A 19,105-nucleotide genomic window follows, 5' to 3' on the forward strand; every position below is an offset into this window, starting at 1 on the left:
TTTAGGGTGGAGTGAAATGCAAGTTAGAGCGGTAATGATAACTAATTGCTCTCAGTAAGCAGGCACTAACAGGCAAAAAGAAAGGAAATATCACGTGAGATGAATATTTCTTTCTCTTGTATTTCTCACAAAAAAACATATCTTGATATTACAACAGGGCTGGAGAATAAAGTAATAACTTTGGTTTTGAGAAAAAGTGAATTGCATTGTAAATATATTTTTAAACATTATACCTAAGAAGAGGCAAGATCAGCAGTGGGATTCACTTACCTTCCCTTCACCTTCACAAATGTGAGCATGCGAGAGTGCTTTACTTGCATGCGCCACATCTGTGCAAGTGCACCGCCTTCTGTGCATGCACAGTGCTCACGCATTATGTCGGGGCAGGTGGGTGGAGCCTCCCACAGCCGCCGCTACCGGTTTGCCTGAACCGGAGAGAACCTCTGGCAAGATGATAGAAAAGAGTTATGAGGAAATTTCTTCAGTCCCAAAATCCTTTGTGCACAACTTTCAGATTTTGGTATAATTTTTACCTATTTGTGGTGCTTTCCTTGAAAGATCAGTGTTCATAATCATAAAAAGAATTTGCACAAGTAGAAAAGATTCTTTGCTACAAAATGTGCACTAAAACAGGGGAAGCATATGCTGTATTTTATGGGCTAGGCATAATCTAGTTAATTCAGTGTGAAATGCATGAATAGAGATGGTGTTTCTCTTCATTCAGAAAGTACTCAATCATTGTCCTTCCTGGATGATTAAATCTGCCAAGTTTCCACTGGTCGAGAGAGTTGATCAGTCCCTCTCTGAATGTGTATCGGTTGCCATCTGCTTAAGAAGGCAATTATAAGATTGTTAACTGCAAAAATCCCTTGATTTGGAAGATCTCTGTAATTATAGAAAGCTGTAAGGCTCAAGCATTCTGCTCCATGAGTAGAGTGGTTGAGAAAGTAATAGTCTTACAGCCCCATAGGATTTAGATAAAATAATTATCTGAACCCATTTCAGTCAGTGTTTCATCTGAGATGTACCAAGAGTGATTCAGTTGTGCTAGTGGATGTCTGTTTCAGAAGCTAGAAATGGAGAGCTCCCATATTCTTCAGGACTTTTGATGCTATTGTCCATGGCACTGAGGACATGTGATCTAGTGGTAAGGTTATGTAACTTTTGTGATATCCAGATTGTTAATCTCAATTATCTCATAGTGATAGGTTTTACCTTGTTGCTTATACTGTTTAATATCTACATGAAACTGCTGAGGAAAGGATGAAAAGCTTTGGAGTGGAATATCAGAAGGCTAATGATATCTACTGTTTTCTATAATCCAGTTCCCAGGGTTTAATCAACATCCTTAAGCATTACCTGATTTTGATAATGGTCTTGATGAGGGACAGAAGGTTGAAATTAATTTCAGATAAGGCGAAAGCACTATTGATCAAAAGAAATTTGAACTCAAGAACTGAGATAAAATTTGTTTTTGTTGGGGTGTTCTCCCCAAAAAGAGCAGTTGTATACTTTGGGATTACATCTTGACCCCTAGCTGTCCCCAGATTTCAGAATAAAGGTGGAATAAGAGCACAATTGCACAAGTATGGTTAGTACATGAAACTGCAACCCTGAGACAGCCAGATTTACCGATAGTCATGCGCACTGCAATCTCTCTTGATACCGAATCATACATTATTTGGGGGTAAAATTCTGGTGCAGAATGTGATGGCCAATCTATTACCTGGTGCAAGGTACAGGATTCAGTCTTGTATTGAAAGATAATGAAATCCAGTTGCCTACTAAGAACAAGTGAAGATGCTGGGGTTCATATTTAAAGCCCTAAAAAGTTATGGCCTGACTCTCTGAGAGGCAATCTCTCCCAGTACTGTAGGAACATACCTGGTCATGATCAGCAAGAGAAACTTTTTTGAAGATGGCCCCATTGTCAGAGGTTCACCTATTTGATATGTGGGAGAGTATCTCCTTCTATGAGGCTCCAATCCTAGGTTATGTACTCCACAGAAAAGAATATTTGATTCCACTCCCCAAAATTAGGAACACATTTTTTCCAACCTTATAATTGTTAATATCATTGTTACTGATTTTAATTTTGACTTTATGTATATTTTATTTTATTCCAATCTATTTTAAGTATCTGTACAAATGAAACAATATAGATTTAATAATAAATAAAGGTATGTAATTCTTTCCAAATTACTGGTGAATAAGAACATGTTCTGTTTAGTGTTTAAAATGTTTATGTTTGTTAATTGCAGCAACATTATACCTAGATAACCCAGGAGAAAAATATACAAATATGATTGATAAAAGAATCCAAGAGGAAACTTCCTTTCAGTCCTTAGTGAATAAGCAAGGAGAAATTTGAAGTCTATTTTATACTTTTTCATGTTTTGTGTCAATTTATAATAATTTAACATCTTAGCAATGCAATTGCAATAGTGCTTAGACTTATATACTGCTTCACAGTGCTTTCCAGCATTCTCTAAGTGGTTTACAGGGTCAGCATATTGCCCCCAACAATTTTGCGTCCTCATTTTACCCACCTCAGAAGGATGGAAGGCTGAGTCAACCTTGAGCCTGGTGAGATTCGATCTGCCAAATTGCAGGCAGCCGGCTATCAGCAGAAGTAGCCCGCAATGCTGCACTCTAACCACTGCGTCACCATGGCAATATAAGAATAATTGGAAATTCTCATATATTTTAAAGAATGTATATTTAATAAATTTAGGATTACTTTACCCTCCCTTTTACCTTTTGATGGAGGGAGAGGAGAATCCTTAAGGTAAGTTTGATTCATAAGTGACTATTACAAGGAATAGCATTCATTTCCTTTCTTGCATTTGTGATGAAAAATAGTCTGAAGAAATTCAGAGCAATAAATTATGACTTTGAATGTCTGCTTTGTCTTTATTCATAATTATCCAACATTGAATTTTTGTTTTGATATTTAAGAGATGGAATTCATTGCCCTGAATAATATAGTACCAGCGATAGATGCTGATAAAATTAAAATGTCAAAGTAATAAATTGAAATGACTGACATGTAAGCCGCTCTAAATTACTATGAAAAATATATATCCTCCTGTTTGGTTTTTTAATATATACACATTCATTGGGGGGGGGGATATTTTCTAAATTTAATTACTAATTGTATCTTATTTATGCCGATAATGTTGGATTAAATGGCTTCTTGAAAGGGTTTAATAATGGTAGCTAAAGACAAGGGCAGATTAAAAATTGATTGAAGATGTTCAGAATTTTTTTGAGGTATCAAACCCATTAGTGCTGGCATTGTGGAAGGTTGTGGCATACATTCTAGGGTTTGCTAATCACCAGAAAAAGGAAGATGGTAGGAACGGGATATTTTTCCAATTACTTTCATTTCCCTTTTTAATTTATTTATACAGTATTACCCAATTACTTTTCCCCATTTACTTATAATTTTCTGATTTATTTTCTTTTCATTTTTTAATATGTACTTTCTCTCATTCCTTCATGTGGGCAGTAAAGGTTCAAAGGAGCAACAAGCAGATTCTATGGGATCCTTATGCCAACCACCACAGCAGTGCCCTCAGTTACCACCATTATAACACCAAACACCCTGATCATTTCAGGATGCCAGCTTTGAAATGCCAGAAAACACCACCTCAAAAAAGTCTTTGTAATGTTCCATACTTTTTCCTTCAGACATCTGTTGTTATGTTATTGTTGTTTTCCTAATGACATTCTTTTTCTCACATTCTTTTCCTATTTCTGGCTTTAAAACCTTTTGGTTTCATAGGGTCTCATCGTTTGTCACAAGCATGTTCAGGTTATTCTGACATAGTATCTTTTCCTGCTCTAATTCTACATTTTCATAAAGAATGAAAGTTTTTGAAAACTACAGAGGTTCCAGTTTTCCTAAACACATTGATGTATGGTTAAGTACTCTTTCAAGGAAATACTGTTAAATGCAAAATCTATGTCAGAAATTATCTTTTTCAAATGCTAGATTTGAAAATGTGATTTCTAATCACATTGGTATGTATTATTTCACATATCTGTGTGTTTAGAAATGGTTGAAGTAATTGTGAGAATGACAATTGCCTATTTATTTAAGAAAAACAAAGTTATGCCTTTGTTCAAGCTAAGATATTTTTTTAAATAATAGACTTCAACCTAAAATTGTTATTTGATGCTTAGATTTCATTAAGTTTCCGATTTGGTTAGTGGAGACTTATAAACTTTAGGCAGTGTCCAGCTTATAACAGACAAACACCAACTCTAGAATGCTTTGCACCAAATGTGCCCTTCTCTTTCAACAGCCTTGGTATCTTCATCATTCTCTCCTGCCTCCATGAGTGCATACAGCTTGAGTTCACTAAACATGGGAACTTTACCGCGCAGCCTCTACTCTACTAGTCCAAGAGGAACATTGATGAGAAGAAGAATGAAAAAGAAGGACTTCAAAAGCTCATGTAGGTGATCACAAAGGTTATTTGATTTCGAACATAGTTATGAGTCACATCTGTATCTATACTGTATAGTACACTGTAAATAAGATTTATTTGGAGTAGTAAATGAATAAATTATTATTTGATGTCTACATTATTGTTCAGCTACTTCCAATTCTTTTTGTACTAATGGACAGTAGCAAGACAGGATTCTTTATCAATAAAATCGTCTTTGAGGTCTTGTAAACTCATGTTTATGGGTTTGGAAATCTGCAAGCAGCCTCAGGAAGCAGTGTCATAACAATCCAGCAATTAAAGAAGCAATCTTGGAGCAAATCAATCTTCATGAAAAAATATCTTCTGGTACTTTTTATTCCTCCTTTTTTGGTTTATGAGCTTCTCTCCTTAACTAAACTTATAAAAATGGTAGTCATTTTTATCTGCTAAGTAGAAGCTTGGCAATTTCTCTTATAGAAATTTGTAGCCTCATATAATTATTTACAAATCTATTATTGTGATTGCAGTTGGTGGGTTGTAGCCATCCATTTAATAATTATATCCAAGTACTATGGAGGATTTTCCATCAAGATTAGATCACTAATGCACTTGCTAAATCTTTTTGAACAAAGATCCACAACTCCTGGGCCACTGACCAGTACCTGTTCGTGGCCATGCAAGTGAGCGAAGCTTTATCTGCATGGCCTGTGTGGGATCTAGATAGCGCGAGCGAGTGAAACCACACACGCCCAGCCCGTAAAATAATTGTTTTCTATGGAACTGGTCCCTAGTGCCCAAAAGGTTGGGGACTGCTGTTTTAAAAGGTTGAAATCCTTCCTGAACAAATTTTGAGTAGAATTGCCATGGTAGAGAAGCATAAGAAAGTCTCCCTGGATGAGAAAAAAAAATCAACTTTTCTGTCAGTGCATGTAACCCAATGTTATTATTTTCACAAATATCTACTATACCCAGCTTTTCTTTTGTACTATAGTCAGGCTTTTCTGTAATAAATATTTATCAATAGGACACTTAAAATACAAAATTTAATAAGTCTGGCTTTTTAAAGAGAATCTAGGATATATTTGACTGCAAGATGTATACGGTTTGTATTATCCTTTGTATTAAAATAGTATTACAAGCCTGGTAATAAAACATATCAATCAGGTGGCTGGGACCTTCTAGTAGTCGAGTATTTAAGGACCAGAAATTTGACTGGAGTAAAGACAGTCAATCCTCTGATTCTGTGACTGAAATAACTGACCTATGCGGTTTTAGAACATCTCTTTCACCAAGCACTAATTCTAACATTCCTTGCTCTTCCTAGGTTTAGCTAAGCACTACCTACCGTATGTTGATTCCGAATTTTAAGTATTCTAAGTGAAAATGGTGACACTTGACATTTTATTACAGTTTTTACATAGATAGTATTTGTATCAGAAAATGAATTCGCTTGCTATCATTCTGAGTGTCATTGTTTCTGTTTAATATATTTTACAGTATCACTAGCCTCTAGCACTGTTGGCTTGGCAGGGCAAGTTGTCCACACAGAAACGACCGAAGTAGTGTTGACAGCTGATCCAATTGTAGGATTTGGAATACAGCTCCAGGGCAGTGTGTTTGCTACAGAGACGTTATCATCTCCACCTCTGATTTCCTATATAGAAGCTGACAGTCCAGCAGAAAAGTGAGTTTCTTTGAAATGATTGGTAAAGTTATTAGCCCTCTTTATTGCTTAGCCTTAGAACATATTCGATCCCTTGCAGTAGATATTTTCTGGATTCAGATAATTTCTCAGGATTGTTCACTAAAAAATGTGAGACATACTGTCTTTCTTATTTTGATTTCAAAAGTTTTTTTTAAAAAAATGCTCAAGCATGAGAAAAATCACAATTACCGTATTTTTCGGACTATAAGACGCACCGAAGTATAAGACGCACCATAATTTTGAAGAGGTAATTTTTTAAAAAGTTTTTGCAATCTGCAGGCCCTCCAAATACTCTGCATGCCTCATCTTTTGCAAAAAAAAAAGGGGGGGGTGACATGCAGAGCTTTGAGAGGCTTGTGAAGTGCTCCTGGGGGCTGGTGGGGGTCAAAAATGAGCAAAAACGGCCTGTTTTTTGCTTGTTTTTGCCCTCCCCAACCCCCAGGAGCACTTTGCAAGCCTCCCAAATCCTCTGCATGTCCATTTTTTCAAAGGGGGGGGGGGTTCAGTAGGCCAAAAATGCTGTATTCAGTGTATAAGATGCATCCAGATTTTTATACACTTTTTTGGGAGGGAGGTGCGTCTTATACTCTGAAATATACGGTACTATTTGCATTATCTAGATAACAACCATTGAGAGACAATTGGTTTTAAGATAATTACATACGTTTTTCCCAGTGGAATCTGTGGAGCTTAATTAAAAATGTGCTATTTTAGATTAGCAGGAAAGTATAAGGACCCATGGTGGTGCAGTGGTTAGAATGCAGTATTTCAGGCTCCTGACTGGCTCAAGGTTGACTCAGCCTTCCATCCTTCCGAGGTTGGTAAAATGAGGACCCAGATTGTTGGGGGAAATATGCTAATGTTGTAAACTGCTCAGAGAGTGCTGAGAACCACTTAGAGAAGGCTGTAAGTGCTATTGCTATTTCAATTTCCCGGTTCAGTTATAACTGATATATGATACTTTTATGCTGTAAGCCACCCAGAGTTGCTTTGAAACAAGGTAGGTGACAAATAAATGTAAATAATAATAATAATAAGCTAAGCGATTATGGAAGAAGAAATCAATGGTTGTACCAATCATAATAAGAGCCCTTGTGTCAATACCCAAAGGACTACCTAGATACAGGGAAATTTTAAACTTATTAGACTTGAATATCCTGATTTTGCAAAAAAACCACCCTACTTGGAACTACTTATATACTCAGACTCTACCTTAATAGCTCCTAGGTCCTTGGTTAGGACTTGAACTATTAAGTTTTTCAGTGACGTGCGGTGACATTTATGACTGGTGAGGCTGGTGACGTCATCAAACCACGTGGTTGCTCCGATCGCACGGCCGCAGCCCAAAATGAGAAGTTTCTTCAGCTCCAGCCTCAATCAGCACAGCCGCGGTCCCCTTCATCTTGCCTCAGGAAGGAGGGGAATGGGACCACGTGTGCAGGGGAAGGGAATCGCGGCTCTGCTAATCTGAGGCTGTGCGCTGAGGAGCCGCCTGCACACGTGGTCCCATTCCCCTTGTAAGGATCCCGGGCTCGCCCGATGCAAAAAATGCCTAGGAACCGTGTTTCCCCGAAAATACAACCTGTCCCGCGCTCACTGACCTAGCGTTATCCCGAAAGCGCCAAGTTACAGGAGCCGGGGGTGGGGGGAGCACTCACGTTGCTTGCCGCCTTCGGTATACCGCTAGGTTGGGGAGTGGCGTTATCTCCGGCCAGAGGGGAGAGTTGCCGGGCGGCTGCTCTCTTGTGAACTGGCTCCCAAAGAGCCGCCCGGTAAATCCCCTCTCCAGCTGGGAAAAGCGCCATTCAGGGACCTCAGCAGCCGCCCGGTAAATCCTCTCTCCAGCCGGGAAAAGCGCCATTCACTGACCTAGGGGGTACCAAGCCCTTGCGCAGCTCTCCCAGGCCACCGCCGCTGGCTGCTGCTGCCCGCCGCCGCCCCGCTCCGCTCCGCGCATAACTTCCAAACTCCAAAACTTCCAGCATCGGCCGCTCTAGGAGTGCTCTCTATGGTGGGTCAGCTGCTGAAAGACTCTGTCCGGAAAACTCTCTGTCCGGCAGCCAGCCCACCATAGAGAGCACTCCTAGAGTGGCCGATGCTGGAAGTTTTGGAGTTTGGAAGTTATGCGTGGAGCGGGGCGGCACTCCCCAACCTAGCGGTATACCGAAGGCGGCAAGCAACGTGAGCACTCCCCCCATCCCCAGCTCCTGTAACTTGGCGCTTTCGGGATAACGCTAGGTCAGTGAGCGCGGGACAGGTTGTATTTTTGGGGAAACACGGTTCCTAGGCATTTTTTGCATCGGGCGAGCCCGGGATTCTTGCAAGGGGAATGGGACCACATGTGCAGGCGGCTCCTCAGCGCACAGCCTCAGATTAGCAGAGCCGCGATCCCCTTCCCCTGCACACGTGGTCCCATTCCCCTCCTTCCTGAGGCAAGATGAAGGGGACCGCGGCTGCGCTGATTGAGGCTGGAGCTGAGGAGCCTCCTGCACACGTTCCATTCCCCTTGGAAGGATCCTGGGCTCGCCCGATGTAAAAAATGGCGAGATCGGCGCACTTGGGGCTGCTGCTGAGATGTCCAGGGAGGCTAAAGCAAGCCGCGCGCCTCTTCCAGCCACTTTCACGGCTTCCTGGAGTAATTCTTTTTTATTTTCATGATGAGAGTGGTGAGGCTCCGCCTCCCCTGCCTCCACTGACTGCACGTCACTGAAGTTTTTACCAGTTACCAAAATAACAATAACAATCTGTATCAGAAAAGTCATGGGAACAAAAAGTAGAAAAAGTTGCCAAAATGGGAAGATGAAGCTCTTGTGGGACTTTTGAATACAGACGGATCGTCATTTGAAACCGATGCAAACATACATCTGCTTTAACAATTGCAAGTGAAGAACATTTTTCACCCATCTGAACATTAAAACCCACCCTCTTTTTAACTTACATTGAAAAACATAAAAACCCCTCATTATCACCCCTGCTTTTTAAAACTATTTTATGTTAATATTTTATGCTAAAACCATGCTGATCTTAAACATAGAATAATATAGTTTCCTTGGAACAAAATTAGATCAAATTGCATTTGGATATGATAACTGAGCAAGCTTTTAACGGAGAACTTGTAATTTTGTTATATTTCATAACAGTTAAATTGAGTTTATTCCTTTTCCATATATTGGAATCTTATTTGCTTCATTTTGTGTGAAGGTGTGGCATCCTCCAAATAGGAGACAGAATACTGACTATAAATGGGATCCTAACTGAAGATAGCACATTTGATGAAGCTAATCAGCTCCTCAGAGATTCTTCTATCACTAGCAAGGTCACTCTGGAAATTGAATTTGATGTTGCAGGTATGAGTAGTTGAGTGTTCCGTACTAAAATGGTGAGAATTTAATCCATTTGAATTTGTTATCACACATACATAGACAATCCTAGTATATGTCAAAAAGTTTATTAATATTCATCCTGAATCTTTCAAAGTAGAGGCAGAATTTAGTTTGCGGCTTATTCAAATACAACATAAACCATAGGCAGGAAAGGAATAATTAGAAACAATTTATTAAAAAGAGTTGAAATGATAAATTAACAATCCATGTATAGAGAAATGAAAAGAAAATAAATTGCCTGGAATTTTCTATGCATTATTAATTACAATCTTGGTGTAAAATTAATTAATTACAGTGTTGGTGTCTATTAATTATAGTCTCATTTATTACAGTTGTGACTAAAAGAGCCTTTGCACAACTTTGTGTTGTATACCTGTTGTGCCCTTTCCTAGATTGCTTTCAGTGTGTCAAGCCTGGTCATCTCACCCTTTGACTACTAGAATGTGCTGTACATGAAGTTACCCTTGAAGAGTATCCGGAAGTTTCAGCTAACGCAGCTGCAGCTGCATAGTCAGCTCCTGGGCCCCTATAGTAACCCATGTTACATTGCTGCTCTATAAGCTGCACTGGCTGCCAGTTTGCTTCCAGATCCAATTCAAGATGTTGGTCATCACATTTTCCATGGCATGGGTCCAGGCTATCTGATAAACTGACTCACTCTGACGGAATTAGCCCACCCGCTCATGACAGCAGAAGGGGCATGCTGTGGACCCTGTCAGTCAATGAATTTTGGCAGGCAAGGTCCAAAATAAGAGCTATTCTGCTGTGGCTCTTGCCCTCTGGGACATTTTGCTGCCCCCCTCCCCCCGCCTCTCTTAGTCAGTTCTACTCCTACTGTTCTGGCCTTCCGAAACTAGATTGGAGCTCTAATTGGGATGTGGCATGTTGGAAGTGTATAATGGAGTAAAAAATACCCCACCTTTCTCTGGGCATGCTTTGTTTCCTCCCTCTCCATCCTGCTTAGTTTGATTTTAATTGAAAGTTAAATTTAAAACTTTCATTTATTGTTTGAATGCTTTATTCTGTATTTTATTCAATATCTGTAAATTGCCTAGAGTCGCCTTTGGCAAGATAGGTGGCATACAAGTTTGATTGATTAAGTAAGTATGTAAGTAAGTAAGTAAGCAAGTACCATAAGTAAGTAAGTTCCATAAGTTAAGGTACTGCTAAATATGAGCTAGGAATGGGTGAGATTTAAAATATACATAAAAGAATAGGATTAAGATTACTTTTTAACTTATAATAGTATATAAAATGATATTAGAAATGTTGATATAATAATTGACTGAATTATCATTAAATTCAGACTGCTGATAAGTATTTGTAGCATCAGAATGTTAAATATTTTAAACATACTTGTTATCTTAATAATACTTTATGCAACAGATGTAACACTATTTTAGATAAGTATTTCAGTATGTTGAAAGGGTTTTTCTAATAATTATGGTATACAATTAGCTAAATCAATGTTGATCTTTAAAACTTTTTAATTTTTATGTGATATTATTATTATATGTTAACGGCTCCTCTTCTACTTTTCAGTCCTTTACCTTAATAATCAATGCTACATGTTTATTTTAAATCACTAACCTAAAATATAGTTCAAGATTTACTTTACTTACTTTTTTGACTGAGAGTTGGGAACTGCTTGAATAAGTATGTTATATATGAATTATGAAAATGCAACGAATCAAGTTCTACTTGTCATAAATGAATAAATGAAGCACCTTTTAATTACAGAATCTGTCATACCAAGTAGTGGCACTTTTCATGTAAAACTACCAAAGAAGCATAATGTAGAACTTGGCATCACCATAAGTTGTAAGTGAAGAAGATTTTTTCATCATCTTTTCTTTATAATATTGGTTGTCAGTAGAGAATTGTAACATGTTAGTGTACAATTTATCTTGCTTTGTCAAATTAAAGTTATTGTTATTTTTGTTGTTGTTATTGTTATTTAAGCTGGAATCTACTAAATCACTTAGGAACATGAAATTTTGTCAAGCTTCTGCAATAATTATATCTTTCTTTTTGTAAATATAGTCTATGTTATTTATAGCAAGGATGAAATGTAAAAGAAATTACAAGCTTAGTCCTGCTGGAGAAAAGTTGAGACACAAAATATTAATACAGAGAAATAGAAATTTTCACCACTTCACTGATTTTATTTTATTTTATACACACACACAAACATAATATTATATATGCATGTGTGTTTGTGCCCGCGCGCACATGCATATGCGCACAGCTTTCCAGACATGTGGAATAGGAAAGTTTGAAGTTCAATAACTTCAATTGTTTACTACAAGTCTTTTTCAGGCATCCTCTAATCTGTCCCATCACCCAGAGATTTGAGTTGGTGGGAACCTGTGTCAGCACCCTTCCTATAAAAGCATCTCTGTTACAAAGTTCTGTCCCTCATGAGGCAAGATTCTCAATGGATTTTCTGCAGATTCATAATGTTTCATAGAAAACTCTTTTAATATATTACTGTATAATAAATTGTTTTGTTATACATCAACCATGTCAGTATTGGCAAATTGGCAAAAATAGTTATATTATTTTAATACCCCCCCCCTTTTGCAATTCTGTATCCTCTTACAATTTAGTAACAGTTTTAAGAACAGGAAGCAAAATACAGAAATAATCACATATGTATTTGTATGTGACTAGTTACAAAAACGAAGAAACACTGAAGTTCTTCAAAACAGCTTCTTTTATTAGTCCACACCTGTATACAGAAATCTTAACAAACTAAAGCATTTGCTTCATTAAAGTTATACCTTGAGAACTCCCAGAGAAGAATGCCTTAACTCTCTTCCTCCCAAATAAATTATCTGAACGTTGCTGACTCTTAGTCCTCTGCAATGCACCCCTCTTTCCTGGGGCTCCACATTCCATTCCATTTACATGTTTGTCTACACACATATTGTAACCAGGGTATTCATTCATAAATAGTCTAGAATCAAGGTAAACAATAATGCAAGTCTCCAGATGATACCCAGATTATTCCTGGTGATATAATTGGTCAAAATAAGTCCTGCAGTATTTAGCAAAGTAGGTGAATTAGTAACTGAATGGCACATTATTTTGTATGTGGTGCTAAAAATGCTTAGGATATATCTAGTGTAAATGCGTTTTCAACAATATATTCTGGATACAACCCAATAATTCTGGTGCAACTTGTGGGTTTATTGATTTCTTTTTTAGCAAACTATTAGAGCTGAGACATATTTTTATCAAGTGGATGCTGGTATTAAAAGTAATATTACCATTTGATTTTACAGAGACAATCTGTTGAGCATTGCAATCTGGTATTTGACTCAGTTCTCATTTACTGAATTAGATAATTGATAACACAATATTTGTATTGTTATGTATGTAGTAAAATTAATTTTAGTTTTAATAAACTATATGTTTGAAACCTGCATTTAAGAGATGTAAGGATTATTAATTTAATATCATTGGTTTGCTTTAAACCAGTTAAGAAATATGCAATATGTATTTTTGACAAATCAAATTCTGTAACATAAACTATTTTGAAAAACCTACTGAAATATATGTATTAATGGATATTAAAATATTTCATTGCAAATAATCCTGTATTGCACTTATAAAAAGAAAGCAGCTCACATTCTCTGGTCTTGATTTAAGTCATAAAAATAGATTTATATCTAACCAGTATATAATATTGGTCTTCACTGGCATGAAATCTTTGTCAGTTCTGTGCTTGCAAGGTCGGTCTGATCCTTATTCAGTTCACATTTGAAAAGTTTATATAAGTTTATTTTTTTTATTTAGAAATGTATACTGCCTCTGGCATGCCACCTGGAAAACATATATTTCTAAAAATAATAGTAAGAATAGGATTCCCTTATAATTTCTAAAATTTATTATTCAGTTTCTATGCTTTCTATTTATTGCAATGTTTATTGCAAAATCAAGGTAGTGCACAATTCAAAAATGCCACAAATGCAAGAGAAAAATGCAGTCAAAAAAGATAAAATCAAAATTAAAACCAGCAACTAAAATAAGTAGCAGGTAGAGAGCCAATTTTGTCTAGTGCCTAAGGATTACCATGCTATAAACCAAGAGACTGTGAATTCTAGTCCTGCCCTAGGTATAAAAGCCAGCTAGATGATCTCTCTCAGACCATGATGTCAAACTTAGGTAACAAGTCAATCATTCAATTCCTATCACAACCAATGATGAACATTTGATTTATCCAAAAAGTAAACCCTTCCCTTGTGGGAAAATATTAAGAAGAAGAAAATTAGCATAAATATCATTATATTTATATTTACTGCATAACCCAGAGGCCACATAGGAACCACAGTCACTTTTACCTTGCTTAATAAGTTTTGCAAGATACTACAATTCTATGCAATGAAACATCTTAAAAAATCAAATACCTTTTTCACACTTTTCACACTCTTACCTAGAAGTAACATAACAAGATTCAGCAAGATTTGTGTTGAATTGAATTATTGATGTATCCTGGAATATTTTTAGTGCCTATTTTCAAATGGGAAGCATCATAAATTTTATTACTAGAAGGAAACAGGAGCCTGTGTAGGATACCATTTGCAGTACAAATTGTGGTATGTAGTTTAAGAAATTTTAATGGAGAGCATATAATAATTTCATTCTTTCAAGAATTTCAAGAAATAAATTAAAGGAAACCTTTCCTGATAAATATCCACAGTATAGATCAGATACTTATGCCAAGATGACATGTATAATATATAAAAAGAAAATTGCCAGAGTATAATACACCAAATATGCATATTCTCCTTCCATGTTTTTGCTAGCATATAAAAATATGTGTGTAAATATTTTCCATAAAATATTAATGATAGAGTAAAAAAACTTAAGCAAATAAATGAATTTGTACACATTGGTAGAATGTTCACTAAAAATGGAAAAATTGATACAGTATTTTAAGCCATGCAAATGTTGATATAAAAGTAGTGGATGATAAATTGTCTGTTGGGAGAAATGAATGTTGTTGGAAAAGGTGGAAATAGCTATGAATATGAGTATACTTCTGCCCATATTATTATATGGACAATGAGAGTAGGGTATGTCAACAAAATTCCATAAAAGTGAGTTCAGTGGGATCGTTAAGAAGCATATGTAGTAAAAAAAAGAAGAAAGGGTCAAATGCGAATGAGTGCTAAATTCATACGGACTGAAGACAAAAGATGAGTGACCAGCACAAAATAAGTACCTTGGGGTGCTTTAATCCCATAGAAAGAATGAATGAAGATTTACAAAAGAGAGAGAGAATAAATCATAAAACAAAGATATGAACAAAAATGAATGGATTAAGAAGAAGGGGAAGATCAAAATATTCTTCTTAGTTGAATGATGTTGATAACATCTTCAAAAAAAAAGACAAGTGAGAAGTTTAACGAACAAATGGTAACATGTCATAGTGAACATAACAGTTGTGTAGGAGAATAAAAAGAAAGGCAAAGGTATAGTGATCGATGTTGATGGAAATGGTTTCTTTTTCCTTTTTCTTATTTCATGACTTTAATTTGTTTGGCTTATTATGTCTAATTTCTTTTTTGTAACATATAAAGTTGCTTACCCAAAAGTGAAGGAGCATATGGATATGGATGTATGGATAGTTTGGGGGGATTATTTCAACTGCAAATATTTGTGTATTCTGTATTTCAGCTCCATCTAGTCGAAAACCAGGGGATCCTCTTGTTATTTCAGATATTAAGAAGGGAAGTGTTGCCCATAGGTGAGTGCTTACAAGGTGACAAAGATTATGTTGCCTGCTCACGTTTCTCAAACTCCCTGGATTTTTAAATGTTCTGCAATTGTAAAAGCAAGTGCTTGCCTTGGTATAAAATGCTTTTATGTGCTACCTCATATATGTAAAGCAAAAATCATTTTCATTCTTAAATTTAAGATACTATCATTATTTGCATGAATACACAAATCAGCTTGTTCAAAACATTAATCACATAATGTATTCCACTTATTAATAGAACTGGGACGTTGGAACTAGGTGATAAATTGCTTGCCATAGACAATATTCGACTGGACAACTGTTCCATGGAAGATGCTGTTCAAATCCTGCAGCATTGTGAGGAACTTGTAAAACTAAAAATTCGCAAGGATGAAGATAACTCTGGTATTCACAGTGAGCTATGAAACATTTTATGTATATAAAAATGCCGTTGAGATGTAATAGCAGTAAAATATTAAATGGAGAAAGTATTCATAATATGAATGATAACTTAGTACCAGACAATGGCTTTGATGTTCCTGTCTTGTCAGATTAATTTGCCATTAATTTCTGACAAACGAGGAAAGTCACTTTGCTTGGTTCATGTATATTTATCACAATGGAAGTTCAATACCTAGAGAAATGTTGCACCGCAATATCTTGTCTCAAGGATTTCATAATTTTTTTAAAAAAACCGACTGTTTTAGAAGACACCACATTTATTCAGATCCTCCCCCATATATACACATGTATAAATGTACACACATAACTATTTAACTCCCTTGTCAAAATGTAAAGAATCATACTACCGTATGTATAAGACGCACCGGAGTATAAGACACACCAAGATTTTGAAGAGGCAAATAAAAAAAAAGATTTTTGCACTCGCGAAAATGGCCCTGTTTTTTGTCAAAAAAGAGGACATGCATAGTCTTTGGGAGGCTTGTAGAGTGCTCCTGGGCGCTGGGGGGACAAAATTGAGCAAAAAAACATTTTTCGTTCATTTCTGCCCTCCCGGCCCCAGGAGCACTCTGCAAGGCTCCTAAAGGCTATGCACAGCCATTTTGGTGAAGGAAGTGGGGTTTCGGAAGGCAAAAAATGCTGTATTCAATGTATAAGATGCATCCAGATTTTCAGCCTCTTTTTTGAAAGAAAAAGGTGCGTCTTATACTCCGAAAAATATGGTAGCTTCCTATTTGAATATATTGGAATAAATAGGTGGATAGAAAATTGTGAAATAGGGAATAATTGAATCCACAATAATCTAATATGTATGGTATTAGTTTTAAGGTTTTTTTAATTGAAAGACTTTTTCAGAAATAAATAAATTCAGAGTAGTAAGATTATGCAAGATTATCTTTCACTGTCGTGAAAAAAGATTGAAGAGGTATTTTCAACAAGAATTTTCTTCATAATGTAATATTTATTTTTAAATCAAATAATAAATGCATACAAGCAGTCCTCAACTCATGACCGATCGCAACAGCTATTTGCGATCTAATGTTGATCTTATGACAGACACACACACAGGCACACACACGCCATGATCATGTGTTTGCATTTTGAGTACTTGGCAACTGGTTCAGCTTTATGGCTATTTGCAACATCCCACAGTCATGCAATGTTCAGTGTTTTTTGCCAATTTTTGGCATTTACTTATGGTAAAAAACACCCCTTGGATAAAAGGAATTAATTTAATAAACACGGGGTTCACTTAACACCATGGCATTCATTTAACAACTCTGGTTCTCTTAATCAGAGGTAGGTTCCTATCCGTTCAGACCGGTTCGGCTGAACCGGTAGTGGTTTGCCGGCCTGGGTCACCGGAACCAGCAGCAACCAGGCCTGCCATGCCTCTGAACCAGTTCCCCAGTCGGCACAGCATATGTTTTTTTTTCATTTTTTAATGTTCTGCGCATGTGCGGACCTATTTTGGGGCAACTGCACATGCGCACAGAGCGCATGTCTGGCACACAAAATTGCACATGCGCCAAAGTGGCAGTAATGTGGGCAGCAACCCACCCCTGCCCTTAATGACCACTTCAAAAAATGTCATAAAGTCAAGTCCAGTCATGTGGTGACCCACTTAACCATCACAGTGACTTACAACCATAATTCCATAATTTACAGTCATAAGTCAAGGACTTCAAACACCCATACACTAGATACATACATGAAGGCACTCAACACAGTGAAATAACAAGATGAAATGGAAAAATTAATAAAAATGGAAATCAATATCTGAATTAAATTGATCTTAATTGTATTCTCCTTACCCTAGATAAAAAAATTGTAAACCATTTTCAAATCATATATGAACCAGAAGCACTGATAGAGCTTCATATAGATAATTAAGAGAAACAAACACTAACAAAGATTCTTACCCAAACTATATCAGGATTATTGTTGAAATCTGCTTTTATCCCAATTTTCAAAATAACAAGAAAAGATAGTGAACTGAGTCCAGTTCTGATGCTGAAATTAAAACTGGTGTTCAAGTAGCAATGGCTGACATGTTTCGCTCAGCTTTATATTAAATTGAGCTAAAGGAGTGTTGGGTGTGTTTATGGAAAATAGCAATAGCACTTAGATTTATATATCGCTTCACAGTGCTTTACAGCTCTCTGTAAGTGGTTTTACAGCATCAGCATATTGCCCCCAGCAATCTGGGTCCTCATTTTACTGACCTCAGAAGGATGGAAGGCTGAGTCAAACTTGAGCCTGGTGAGATTTGAACTGCCAAATTGCAGGCAGAAAAAGTAGCTTGTAGTACTCCATTCTAACCACTGCACCACCACGGCTCAAGATCTTTGCTTTAACTTCTTAAGGACACTTAGTTACCTTTTACTGCCCCATTCACCTAGATGTGATTATCACCCTGATTATGAATCATCAGATCTAGAAAGAAAATGTATATATTTTTACAGATATATTAGGTTTCAAATCCTATCTTTGCTTCCACGAAAATGGAAGGAGATTTGCTGGTGTGCCTGTGACTTCACCTGTAGTCATCAACATAGAAGCCAGTAGTAGCTTAGATATGTGTCTGAAGCATAACAGTTTGAGGATGCGTATGCTGATCATTTTTCTGAATGTATTATTTTTTTCATTCCTTCTTTTATAAGAGACCAATTGCATCCTCTTGGCATGTATTGCAGATGAACAAGAGAGCTCAGGAGCAATTATTTATACTGTTGAGCTCAAGAGATATGGAGGACCTCTTGGGATCACTATTTCTGGTACTGAAGAGCCTTTTGACCCTATTATCATTTCGAGTCTTACTAAAGGTGGATTAGCTGAAAGGTAAATTGACATAAAAGTATTTGTAATCATTCAACCGATGTAATAATTTTTAGGTATAGATTTTTTACAAGTTTCACAAATGAAATAATTACCTTTAGTCTTTTTCTCTCGATATATATTATGAGACAGTGGTTAGATTCATTTTTTTTACTACTGGTTCTGTGGGTGTGGCTTGGTGGGTGTGATACTGATACTCCTGATCAGCTGGGACTCAGGACACAGAGAATAGATGGGGTAGGGCAAGTCAGAGATGATATCTACCAGTTCTCCGAACTACTCAAAATTTCCGCTACCGGTTCTCCAGAACTGGTCAGAACCTGCTGAATGCCACCTCTGTTATGAGATGAAGATGGTGATGATAATAATGGTGATGGCAACAATGATAATGAAGTATCTTGCTGAGTTGACAAGAAAACTAAAGGAAACTAAACCACACTAGTCCCATTCCCTCCCTCTCTCGCTCTCTCTCTCAGAGAAAGAGAGGGAGAGGAAAGGGGGGAGCAAGTATATAGATAAGTGCCTTTCTATCCTG

At 36.9% G+C, this 19,105-nt stretch overlaps 1 protein-coding gene across 3 annotated transcripts in view; it reads left to right on the forward strand.

Moving 5' to 3' along the window:
• The window catches only part of GRIP1 (glutamate receptor interacting protein 1), a 116,816-nt gene that overhangs the window by 73,969 nt on the left and 23,742 nt on the right, over positions 1-19,105 (forward strand). For 2 of the 3 annotated variants that reach the window (XM_081957085.1, XM_081957086.1), the window contains exons 10-16: positions 4,311-4,463; positions 5,934-6,120; positions 9,343-9,488; positions 11,265-11,345; positions 15,210-15,279; positions 15,530-15,675; positions 18,396-18,573. In XM_081957085.1, the coding sequence (XP_081813211.1) occupies positions 4,311-4,463; positions 5,934-6,120; positions 9,343-9,488; positions 11,265-11,345; positions 15,210-15,279; positions 15,530-15,675; positions 18,396-18,573 (961 nt within the window). The remainder of the gene's footprint in view (positions 1-4,310; positions 4,464-5,933; positions 6,121-9,342; positions 9,489-11,264; positions 11,346-15,209; positions 15,280-15,529; positions 15,676-18,395; positions 18,574-19,105) is intronic. The other variant, XM_081957087.1, reaches the window with a different exon arrangement.

The sequence above is a fragment of the Natrix helvetica genome, assembly GCF_964273705.1.
Source record: "Natrix helvetica genome assembly, chromosome: 6".
NCBI classification, from domain to species: Eukaryota; Metazoa; Chordata; class Lepidosauria; order Squamata; family Natricidae; genus Natrix; species Natrix helvetica.